The 12,773-nt window shown below is 48.6% G+C and overlaps 1 protein-coding gene across 1 annotated transcript in view; it reads right to left on the bottom strand.

The window, feature by feature from the left end:
* EPAS1 (endothelial PAS domain protein 1) overlaps window positions 1–12,773 on the bottom strand; it is an 82,817-nt gene that overhangs the window by 15,787 nt on the left and 54,257 nt on the right. The window contains exons 3-6 of the mRNA XM_025868895.2: window positions 12,342–12,493; window positions 11,842–11,926; window positions 8,251–8,369; window positions 7,929–8,134 (exon numbers count right to left, since the gene is read on the bottom strand). Of these exons, the coding sequence (XP_025724680.1) occupies window positions 7,929–8,134; window positions 8,251–8,369; window positions 11,842–11,926; window positions 12,342–12,493 (562 nt within the window). The remainder of the gene's footprint in view (window positions 1–7,928; window positions 8,135–8,250; window positions 8,370–11,841; window positions 11,927–12,341; window positions 12,494–12,773) is intronic.

A 12,773-nucleotide genomic window follows, 5' to 3' on the forward strand; every position in this document is an offset into this window, starting at 1 on the left:
AATAAAGACACCCCACCCAAGAACCACCAGATTAGCCACTTTCCAACATCACACCTAAATGTCTTGTAAGCTTTGCTGTCCCCTGTAGTTTTTCTAATGGGCTCATTGTCTTGTTTACTTGGCCTACCACAAGTCAGCAGTGTTGCTATACTCTTATGATTATGAGCTCTATTTCAGAATGTGTGACTTCTGAGTCCAGCCCTGTCATTTATCCACGATGGAAATTAACAACACAGAAGGGAAAGCAAAAGCAGAGAGCAGAAGCAGGGGCTCCTTGGTTTCCTGTCCCTATTTTGTCTCTGCTCCAAAGGACCTCTGCATATGTCTGCCAGAATAAATCATCCTAAAATAGGATGGAAATCCTATTTCCCTATTGCCCCACCCCATTTAAGCATCTACAGCTTTCCCTATTACCAGCTGCTATCGACCACTATCGTTACCGTGATCCAGAGTAAATACAGTCCACCTAACTTCCAGGACCCTCCGGAATCTGGTCTCCAATTTCCACACAACATGATTTTGGCTAACCCGCAGCGTGTCTTACATCCCGTGCCCTGGCAGACCGCTCCCCTCGAAGTTTCCCACACCTGGCAAACCCATTCTTGCTGCAGAGCATTGAAATCGTCTCTTCACCCCTCGTCTCCAAGCCCCAATGACTGCCAGGCTAGCTCGTGGCCTGACCCTCTCCACGGAGCCCTCTCTCATTCCATCAGCCCTCAGCGATGTCTCCTTCTTATGAAGCCCTAATAATCAAACCCACATCACAGAGAATTACCCACATCCTCAGCTGCCAACCCCTGAACTCAGGGACCACTTTCTTCTTTGGCCTTCCCTACAAGGGGTACTCAGTAAATACCTGAGTGGCTGACTGGTAGATCTATTCTCTCTTAGGACCCAAGGTACAACCAGAGCCCTGCCTCCCCCAGCACTGCTAAGGGATCTGGGCAATAAGACTTTACTCTCTCTCCTAGAACGTGATTAACTGTTAATGCATGTCAGTGCACGTGCACGCGCGCACGCACACACACACACACACACACTCATGCACACAGCTCTCAGCGGGACCCCTCACGATACTCAATCCATCCTTTCTTCATCCTGGAAGTTATGCCTGGTGTTGCGTGGTCAGAGAAGAGAAAAATACTCTGCCTCAGTGAGACTTAGGGGTGAAAGACTTTGTCAGACAAGGGGCAGCCCAAAGGGGATGAGCTGCTTAGACCTCAGCTGATTCAGCCTGGCGGAGACTTCCAGCGAGATTCCAATAGTTTGCTTGCTCCAGGGGGCTGGTCTCAGACCAGGAGGATCTGTCCCCTCACCTGGCCTGAAGCAGAGAGGTCTCTGAACTCATGTTCCTTGGCAGCCTGATCCTGAGGCTGGTGCCCAACGGCACCTTAGCGAGGTGGAGACTGGGGCAGAGCAAGGAGATGGCAGAACAGTGCTGGCCCTTCCTTCTCTAAAACCAAATAGCTTTCCTGTGCAGTCCAGTGCCTTTTGAGCTTAAGCCTGGGAAGAGGAATTGTACCGGGGGCCCTGCTGACAGTGAGCTGACCATTAACAGGCTTGACGATTTGCCAGATACATTGCTTCTGTTCCTGGGCAGGGCTAGAATTTTCTAGAGACCCTCCAGAGTGAGGCTATTCTGGAAAAGATATAGTACCACTCCCTGAAGCAATGAACTTTTCTTTCAAGATTAGAATCTTTAAAATGTTCAAAGTAAATGTTTATTATAATCAGCCTCATAATAAAACATTTTTAAAATCTAGTTACTGTACCAAGCATTCAAAGGCACACAATGGGCATGTTTTGGAAGTGCACAAACAAACCTAGATTTCAGAATCGCCAGCTCGCTTCCCAGGAGTGGCCTTCATTTATCTTGTCAACTAAAATAAATATTTAATGTCTCCTTCTTCATTCCTTTAAACAGACTACTATAAAAACTGGGAAATACACATACCCCAAACACAATTGAAGAACGTCCGAGTTGTCAAACTTCACAAAGCCAGGAAACCCCAACTTGAAGCTAATGGTCATTCGCCTCCATCTGCAGGCATGCAGACGCCAGTTGGGAGGCTAATGAACCCGGCTTGTTTATAGGGTCAGCTCTACAGCACACAAGGGCCTTCCCTGCTAATTTCCCCGGGTCCCAGAGAAGCCTCCGGAGCTGGGCTGTGATAACAGTTTCATCTGCTCTTTCCATCAGGGGCAGGGAATTTTTTCCCTTTCTTTTTCTTTTTCTTTTTCTCTTTCTTTCTTTCTTTCTTTCTTTCTCTTTCTTTCTTCCTTTCTTTCTTTCTTTCCTTTCTTTCTTTTTCTTTTTCTTTTTTTCTTTCTCGTTCTTTCTTTCTCTCTCTCTCTCTCCCTCTCTCCCTCTCTCTCTCTCTCTCTCTAATTAAGAGCCCTGAGTCACTGGAAAAAAAAAATCAGTCTGGGGTCACCCATAAATTTAAAGTCAACTCAGTCAGGCTGTTCTGTTTTCGAGAAGTGGGAAATGTAAAAGGGCTTCATTTACCAGATTTCAGAAGCAAGAATAGAGGTCACTCTTGAAGAGCGAAGTGGAAGAAGAAAGAGATCAAGCACGAGGTGAGGAGAGAGACGTAGCCACCGACGTGCAGCCGTAGGAGGTAGCGAGGGACGAAAGAAGAAGAGAACAGAAGATATAGAGGAAAAGGGTCATTATATTCTGCAGTGTTACGCCGAGTAAATACGCGGGTCAGACCGCCCGGCTTTGGACTTGAGAATTCGAGACGTCCTCCTAATGTAAAATGATAGTTACTTATCGTCCTGCAACTGTTCTTTACCGTTAGGTGCTCAGAGGCTCTTTTCAGCATGGATTCCCTGTGCCCGAATGCCAGGAAGGAAACGGTTCTCTTGGCTACAGCGTCCACGCCCTTGCCTCAAGCGGCAGAGGGGGTCCAGCAAAGGCCGAGCTAAGACGGCTCGCCGCTCTTCCCGGGAGAGCGCCAGGGCGCAGGTGCGCGCGGGCCCTGGCCGCCACGTGCGCGCGGACTGCCGCCACCGCTGCCTACAGTAAAGCAAGGTCTGGCCGAGGTTTTTCCCCCTGCTCCCTACACCCGTAAAGGATTTGCTAAGTCAATTCATCACGTCAACAAGATGGCTAGAAGAGTACTTCAAAACTCTTTAAGAAGAGACAAGTTTTAAGGACTTTGTAACCACCTCTTTGTTTTCCAAAGAATGCATTTACTAATACACTGTGCTTATATTAAAGTCGGCTTTCTTTCCTTCCACCCTTCTGGTGATGGTCTCTCCTGGGTGACAACCTGATGCACCTCATTTTGGTTTCTATAGGTGCTTATAAGCCTTGGCACAGCATCTCCTTAATCATATCCAGACTACTCACTCACTCAGATTTCAAGGCTTTCTGCTATAATACACTTTTACCCGGATTTTGCTTGCTTTAAACAACCGGACTTAAGCCCTGCGTTTTCTTCACATGTCATGTGGGTATGTGAAGTCTACAAAACCAGCTCTGCAGTTCAGGGGCAATCCATTTTCATCTTGTTGGGGTGATGTGTTACAGGTGTGTTGCAGGTGTCACAGGTACTTTATACCCAGGAAGACTGCCCTGGCTCAATCCGGGACTGACCCTGCTCTGAGTGCCACCAAATGCCACAGCTGCCTTCTATCACCTTGAGACCCACATGCAGGAAGCAGAAGGTTGCCCTGAAATGTAGCAAGAGAGGAGATCACGTAGAAGGCATAATTTTTGAATTATGATGTCGGTTAAACCTTGCAATAAATTGCAAAGAGAATTTGTAGAGCTGCCTCTTCCAGGAGTATTTGGAGCAGACTAGACAGGATATTATATAAGCATTTCTTATATATGTGCTCAAACTCTGGGTTGATTTCAGAACACTGGCATTTGGAGGAGACACAGATGCACAAGGAGAGCACTTAAAGTTTCTTCTAACTCAAGGATCTAGAGAAATTCACTATACCTTCTCATATAAGACGTGTGCAGAAAGGCTAATAACGTGTAGGTCTGCAAAAGTATTTCGAATATACTACATAGGAAACTAAAAAGTACATGTAATGTATTAGTCTGAAATATCACTCTGAATTTTAAAATGCCACCCATCCTCTACAAAAAGGTAAAATAAAAACAATTTATTAAATGCATCTCCTTATGCAATGAAAGTATATAATCTTTTACTATGAATTTGCCTGAAGTTAGCCTATCTTCTTCTCAGATTTCAAAACTCTTGCCTTCCAGGTGTTTTGATGTGTATTTATTGTACAACTCACGGCTCCTTATAATTTCCTTCACTGGACTTCTCTTTATGATCCCCAACTCTTCTCTCACTATTATCTGTACTCTTCCCGACTTCTTTGAATAATAATAATAAATCATAAATTTGAGCCACAGAATTTGAAACGCAAGCATCTTAACTTACCCGATTTATTAAACTTCTGGTATTAGTATGCCCTATGTGGCCTTAATCCAACGGCAAAACAGGGTTGCCTTCAGCTTCTCTAACTGTAAAGATTACATGATCCGCTTTGTTAATCTGAAATTTTCACTGTTAACCGTGATACCGTTTTCTCCCTATTGATACCGGTCCTCTCTACACAATCTGCATGGATGTTTTATTTCTCAGAAACAGGGAGACTCCTACAACTGATAAAATCACGGTGGGGTTATGTGAATCACGCAGCCAGCCCCATCCTCCCTGATACCCGGCTGCCTTCACAGTGACTCTCTTTCGCCACTAGGTGGCACCTCCACATGAATTTAAGAACCAGCCCCATTTTAAACTATTGGGAATAACCTCTCTCCCCCTTTTCAGGGAAGGGAATGCTCTATTTTGTACCATTCGCTGTGGTTCATTAGGTGGCTGGTGTCTCAATATCTAAGCTCTTGGAAATCAGGAAAAAGCTCTTTTACTTCTTTGATAGAATGGTCTCCGGCACAGGATTAACTAGGCACAGAACACGCGCTCAGTAAATACCAGGTTGTTCACTGGTTGCTCAGTACTTTAGGAAAGGGAATAGCACGACTCTGTGTGAGTCATAAATGGAGACAGTTCATCATTGATCACAGTGATAATCAGGACATCCTCGTTTGGCCTTGCCACCACATTGCTCCCCTGGTCAAGGGCAGTCAACCACATACATGTAAATGTGACAGACGTGAAGTGTCACAGAATTTACTTTTTAAAATGTTTACTATGTTTTAGATAATTATTAAGAGAGCTAATACGGTCCGCTGACCCTTTATTAAGAGGAGTGGGACAAATGCGTTCTGAGTCACCTGCGTGCCTTTACTCAACTCCAGATGCTCCAGGGCTGGCTGTTTTAGCCCCCGGCACCTCTGGGGACCTGAGAGCTCAGTGCAAGACCGCAGCCTGCTTTTCTCTCTTCTGTTTTATCCCTCTCCCCTCTCCATTCTCCCTTCCCTTTTCTCCATGACCCTTTTCTTTTTTTTTTTAATTACGTCTGTGGTCTTCATACATTGAAGAAAAAGTGCTAAACTGGCTTTAAAAGTGATTTTGTGGATTCCAGTTGCCTTATATTTTCATCAAATTCTTCCAATTTTCCTTATGGGAGAGTAATCCCCTTGTAAGAAATCATCACCCCTCAGTGTGTGTTAGATGTCATCAAATCTAGTGAATTCCTAGATTTAACGAAAATGGAAAGCACTCCCCTCTGATTAGCTGTCGTGTGTAAGTGTTGGTTTTTGAAGCATTGATCTTGGAAGGGTATTAAGGAGACAGAGAGAGAGGAAGAGAGAGAGGGAGGGAGGGAGGGAGAGGGGGGGGGGGGGGGGGGGAGGGAGGGGGGGGGAGGGGGAGGGGGAGGGAGAGGGAGGGAGGGAGGGAGGGAGGGAGGGACAGTGGGCACATGTGTGCACACCTTACCCCATTCTAATGAAAGCGAAAACAAAACAAGCTACCAAAACCAAAAAAAATCCCAGTCTTCATCAAAGCAATAGAGAAATAGCACTTAGGGATTAAGGACTTAAAATAGTCACTTTATAAACTGTCTAAGCCATGTCTGTGCCCTTGTTAACTAATCTGCTAATCGGTTAAACACAGCTTCCACGAGGCACAGCATTCTGTGTACTTAAGCGCCTCTGCATTCACCCCTCCAGCACCACCGAACTCCGAGTTGGGGCCATGTAATTAGGCTTCTTGAAAGGCAAGATTTTGCTGAAAATGCAGTGTGTCCAGCAGCACTGAGACGCAGTATCGCCCTCCACACTCTGAGTCACAAAGCCCTAAATCACAGGTTCCTCCAAGCCAGTATCGACTGCCGACAAGCCCTGAGCCAGATGAGGCAAGCAGTCCGCGCAGGGGGCTCCCCATTCCGCGGCCGCTTCCTCTTCCCCCACCGTTGGGACGGTTCCTCCTGTCTTTGTCCCCTCTTCTATCCCAAGCAGCACTGCTTTCAGGAAATGACCTGAAACTCACTCAAAACAAGGTAATGAATGGAGGACAACCTCAGATTATGCTTTCCAGAGAATTTTTTTCTTCCTTTTAACAAGAATCAAAGTCTTAAGCTTAAAAAAAAAGAAAAATCCCGGTCTTCTATTAGCTAGAGATGGTAAGTCATTTTCTTGGACTGCAGGGTCTTCCCAGCGCTTGTGGGGCCACATGAGGGGTGAGCTTCACTCAGAGGTGCTCGCTCCATCCCCAGCACCACAGCCACTGCTTCAGGCTGGATGCAGGTGTCCACAGTGCCGCCCCATCCTCGAGCCAGACCTGTGGGCTACACAGTGGGATTTCCCGCGGCACCTCGAGAGCCTAGAGAGGGGTGCACATTACAGGAGTGTGTATTCTGCCCACAATGTTCATTTGAACGCAAAGCCTCCATCGGAGGAATGACCTTACACACAGAATGGATTTCTCTAGTGCCTGCCTTTGGGACAATCTCTATCTCCAGTCTTCATCCTGAGCCCAATAACAACACTATTAAGCACTGTAATCCATGCTGTGTCAGAGTTCTAGGACAAAAGTCTTCATATGTGACATTTTCTCCCTCTGAGGTTAGAGCACTTCTTTCTACTTAGAGAATGACCTGCCGCCTGGGTCCTGGGTCCTGGCACCATGGTGGTCAAAACGAGGGGACAGGAATGACCCAAGGATCCTCAAAGTCCTTCGACTTTGCCTCGAGTGGAAGCCAGTTCTAAGAAGGGGCATGTGCAATCTTAGGTACTCTTTCTACAACTTTATAATAAAGAACAACCTGCAGTAAGAATAACAGCTCACGCCAAACATTTTCTATTGAATTTGAACCCAGGTCATCTCGCCAGAGCTGATACTCTGAACCACATCACTCTCCCACAGGAGAATTTCCAGTGGGGCCGGTTTTGGGGGTTAGAATCTCGCTTAGTTTCCTTTATCAAAAGCCTTCAAAATTAGGCTGAGCAGTGGCTGGAATGGAGGTGACACAGAAGCAGCAGAGGCTGAGGGAAGAGCTCATTAGTGGAAGAGAACAGTGGAAGTCGTGCAACTGTGGGGCAGTTTCCAGGCCAGACCCCGAAGCTCCCAGCTGGCCTCTGAATTGCGAGTGCTGAGGGAGATCGCTAGACTCCGGTCTCCTGGGAATGGAGACTGGCCTGGAAGTTTCCTCAGGAGCCTGACACATATGTGGAGAACTACGTACACACCACAACAATCAACAATGAGCTACACAGCAGAACCGCTCTGGCGTCAGCCCCTGAAGCTGCCTCAATGAAGCACCACCATATATGGTACCAGGAGCCCCTCAGCTGCACTGATGGGATGACAGAGAGACACACGTCCACAGACTTGTACGCAGCAGTGCCCGAGACCCATACCTTTCCCACAGGGGCATGCGCGCGTGTGCGCACACACACACACACACACACACACACACACACACACACACACACACACAGAGGCAGGTGAGACAGTCCAGCCACGGCACACACACTCCCAGGCCCCCACCTGTCGTCACAGTAGGTGAACTTCATGTCCATGCTGTGGCGGCTGAGGAAGGTCTTGCTGTCCAGGGGGATGTCCATGTGTGATGGATGCTGGATGGGTTCGCACATGATGATGAGGCAGGAGAGCAGGGGCTCCTTGTAGCTGCAGAGACCACTATGAGGGGGGCAGTTGTTGTACACCTTCACCTGGCCAGTGCAGTGCAAGACCTGGAGACCAGCCATGGAGGGTCAGACGCGGGGTCAAAGAGCATGGTCTTGGGGGAGGGGGTTGTGGATGTGGGGGGCGGGGAGGGGACTCCAACCCAGGCCTGATGTCATCCTACCTTCCAGGTGGCTGACTTGAGGTTGACAGTCCGGCCTCTGTTGGTGACTGTGCACTTCATCCTCATGAAGAAGTCCCGCTCTGTGGACATGTCTTTGCTTTTCTTCCCGAAACCAGAGCCTGGATGGGGAAGAGCAGAGGGCACCGGTTGACTGTTATGCTTATATTCAGAAGAGGCGCCCTGGTGCTATTTTTCTGGGTAATGTCTTGTTGATACTTCCCACTGATCTGCTCCCTTAGCACCCGTCGCCTGCCATGAATGCTAAGTCTCATCTTGGCCTGGGGACTAATGTTTTCTCATCTCCAGCTTGTCTCCCCAGCTGGAAGTCTGAGCGTCTGAGGGTTGTTACACTGTTTTGCTTCCCCCTGCACCTAGCATGCCGTCAGTGCTCACTTCACAGCGATGAGGCAACAAGGGACTGGGGGCTGTAATTTGGGCACGTCTCTCCTAGGGCAGGCCCATGCTCCCTAGCAGGAAGTCCCAGGGGCTGTCTGGGTGAGACCACCGTCTCCTGAAGGGGATAAACCTCTCAGATTAGAAAGGTCTCTCAGACACCCGTTTTGTCTTCAGCCCTGTCCCTCATGAACGTGAACCCTCCAGTGCCCTATTTTCAACCGGCCCCAGCTATATTCTGCACACTGCACCATCAGCTTTCTCCCTAAAGTGACGTGTGTCAAGGCTCAAGAGAGACCACTGGCCCAAGCCTCCTGGGTTTGGTGAGCAAGTTCATTTTGAGGATGAACTCAACATGGATCAGATCCTTTCTCAGCCAGAATTAAATAAATCACCAAGATAAATGACACAGTCTCCTTCCTGGTGGTCTCCAAATGCCTGCTCACTCATAGCTCTTCCCACTTTCCATAAAACAGAGTGATGAATGCAGTAAGTGCCGGCTGAGTCCCCCACGTCCAAGCCGAAATTCTGCCTCCACCACCACCATCTCCAGCCTGGACCTGCCCAGGTACACTCAGGCCCCCTGGCCAGCACCACAGAACAAACCAGAGCCTTGTTTTCAAATAGTCACACCCCTCCATAAACCTCTAGAGGGCCAAGATTTATTTGATGGATGCATCCCCAGAAAGCTGTGTCAAATGAATTTTGACATCTCTGAATCTATCTTAAACATCCCTAGAGGAGAGCTTGCTAAATAAGAGCATGAAAGTGAGAAAGTGAATCTTTTTTTTAAAGAAAGAACATTCATCCATCGTGATTATTTATAAAACCATCTCTCCAAAACTTAATGATGTTCCTTCCGATTTTAATTTTCACAGGTGGGGTTTACAAATCCTGAGATATTCTTGTATCCTAGGGTCTGGATCTACCCTGAGGACTAGTGCGGGTGCTGGGAGTAAGTGGGCTGGTGAGACTTGTTTGTGGCTACGGCCTGGGTTACTATTGTGGCCTAACTTGCTAACCTCTGGATTCTCCCCATTCTGCCATTTGATTAGTCTTCCTAAACATAGCTCCAGTCAGATTACCCCACCCCTGCTCAAAACCTTTTCAAAAGCTCCCCTCTGTCTACAGGATAAAGTTCGAGGTCCTCCACCCGGCCTTCAAAGCCTTCCACAATCTGCCTCATGGTTTTATCTTCCTCCCAGTGTTCACACTAACCCTTTGCTTCCAGATCATGAGTCCACTCAGGCCGGCGCCTTCAATGAGGATTGGCTGATTCATAGAGTTTGATCTCGAGTCCTTGACACACGGACCAAGAGACCTAACGTTCTACTCAGATAAATGGAATAGAATCATGCTATGAATCATGGTACTTGAGAGCTGGAAGGTCCTAGACTTTGCCTGGTCCAATACCATTCATCTAAAAGGAGAGCTTCTGAGGAACAGGGCAATGCAGTGACCTTGTTCAGGTCTCACGGTCGGACTGAAACTAGGTCAGTGGCTGAACTCAGACTGAGAACCGAAGGGCCGAAGAGTTTCTGGAGTAGAGAAGAAGAGCCTTTTTGATTTTCGCAGGCTTCAAGCACGTGCTTTAGAAAGAGATTCAGAAAGTCTGACAGCCCCTGCCTCATGGAAGCAGACAAGATTTCTTAGCAGCACAGAGAAGACACTGAACAGCCCAGTGGAGTGCTCTCCAGCCTGTGTGCTCTAGGGGCCAGGTGGCCTGAGGCCTCGAGGTGGGAGAGCAGAGGGCCTGGGTGAGAGCTCCAGGCAGGGAGGGGGTTGTACTGCTGCTCTTTGTGGGCTCAGTCTGTCACAAGGGGGGAAGCAGCCTGCGGAGCACCTGTTTCTGCAGCGTGTGCGCTAACAAAAGCCCAACCTCGCAGGCTTGGTGCCACAGCCTTGGTCAGTCAGGCCGGACAAGCACACACCCCATGGTAGTGACAGGTGAGAGATGTTAAAGGGGAGGGATAGACATGGGCACAATCTGCCCAGAACAGTGCTGGAATTTCTGATTCAGAAGGGACCGTGAAAGTCACTGAGCCCCACTTCCACTTGCTCAAAGCTTCAGTCCTCTTGACAATATCCTCATCTGTGCCTTTGCCTGAAGGTCCCCAGTGGCAAGAGATGGAAGCAGAAGCTCCAACAGTCATTGCAAAGTGCTTTCTGCTTATGTGGGCCCTCCCATCCACGGGCATCTGCTGGATACCCCCACAGGTAGGGTATAGTATATGAGATCTTCTCAATCTCTTCTCCATCAAAAACTACCTGTTGTGGGTCTTATTACCAGGGGACCAGATTCATTCTTTGGCTCCCAGGGTATCTAGGCTCCAAAGGTGGCCCCAATGAGTCACGCGTGCCTCCTGATATTCGTGGCCTTGTGTACTTCCCTCCCATCCTGAGCAGGGGCTCGCTTATAACTCCCTCTAACAACAGAAAGGGGCAGAGTGATGCTGGGCCAGTCTCAGGACTCGGCCTTCAGAAAGTCTGGCAGCTTCTACTTTTGCACTTCGGGAGCCCTGAGTGGATGTGTCAGAGGTCTGGAGAGGGAGGGGCTCTGGGACTCCATGGCGTGAGAGAGAGATCCAGCCCTGCCAGCGGCTGAGTCCCGGCCTCCAGCTACTGGCCGCAAGGTCCCAGAGGTGTGGGGGAGCCATCCTGGTCATTCCACTTAGTATGGCCCCCAGACAACGGAAGCCCAGCTGATACCACATGGAGCAAAAGAACAGCCCACAGAACCCATAGAATCATGATGGGTAATAAAATGATCATTTAAGCCACCATGTTTTGGGTGGTATGTTACACAATGACAGACAAGAGCAATAGGTTTTGTGAACATGTGGGGACAAAGGAGTGTACTGATTTGGGTGGTGCCATTTGGCAGAGACCTGGCCTCTCAGGCAGTGAGACCTGCTGGAGACAGTGTCCTAACCCAGAGGACTGCCCTCCTAGCGTGGCATCAGGCACCATGCAGGGCCAGCTGGAGACAGTTCTGAGGACAAGTCCCTCCAGTGCCCTCCATCTATGCCACAAGCTCTACTGGATCTTTTATGGATGCTTTTTTTTTTTTTTTTTTTTTTTTTTTCTGGATCATGATGACCCTGATCCATCAACCCTACATTTGTAGACAAAGGGAAGGCAGATCCCCTCCCAGGGGGGTGTAAGAAGGAAGGAAACACACAGCGAAGAATACTTTACCACTTTTGAGACTCAGGTTCTCACGAATCTCCTCATGGTCACAGGGATGAGTGAAGTCAAAGATACTGTGTCCTGTTAGCTCCACCTGTTTAAAAAACAAGGTTGCGCTTAATTATTCGTACTGTTGAAGAAGTCTCCAAGAGGCAGCTGAGCCACCTTGCAGGTTGGGAGACAGAGAGCAGACTGAAGTAGGTCTTTTTGTCCCAATCCAGTGCTGTCCACAGACGTGCGGACATAACAAAGGACTGCCACTGATGACAGAGACTTGATTTCCAAGGGTTCATCGGTTAATCTAGTCAGCAGAGCTGTCCACCAGCAATGCCTACCCCAACACCAGGGGCTGGGACTGTGTTCCTGAGGCTTGTCACCTGAGGTCAGAGAGGAGCGGGGTGGGCACAAGCAGGGAGAGGTCAGGAGGAACGCGATCAGAACCCTCCACTCATTTCTACCCCCAAATGGAAACATTTTCCTTTTCTGAAAGAGCCAGCGGAGGATGTCACCTGTGTGAGTCCCATGAACTTGCTGATGTTTTCTGACAGAAAGATCATGTCGCCATCTTGGGTCACCACGGCAATGAAACCCTCCAACGCTTTTAGGTACAAGTTGTCCATCTGTTGGTTAGCCTCAGCTTCAGACTCATTTTCAGAGCAAACTGGAAAGAGAGGGGGGTCGGAGGGCTTACATGAATGTGGTACTAAGACAGATGTGACTGGCATGGACAAACATCTGCCAGGGATGCCTCAAAGGCATTATGTGGACTTTTCCAGAAGTGCACACTGCCAACAATCTAAGTGTCTAGCACATGCCCAAGCAGTGGGTATCTGATAAGCACCACTACACAGAGGACACCCTGACAGGGCTTTGTAGGTCGTGAGGCTGTCGTGGCAGCGTATTATTGGGCTTAGGGGTAACGGTGGCAGGTGTCATGGATG

Source organism: Callorhinus ursinus, unplaced genomic scaffold, assembly GCF_003265705.2.
Source record: "Callorhinus ursinus isolate GAN/ISIS: 27379988/994484 unplaced genomic scaffold, GSC_fseal_2.0 scaffold10, whole genome shotgun sequence".
NCBI lineage: Eukaryota > Metazoa > Chordata > Mammalia > Carnivora > Otariidae > Callorhinus > Callorhinus ursinus.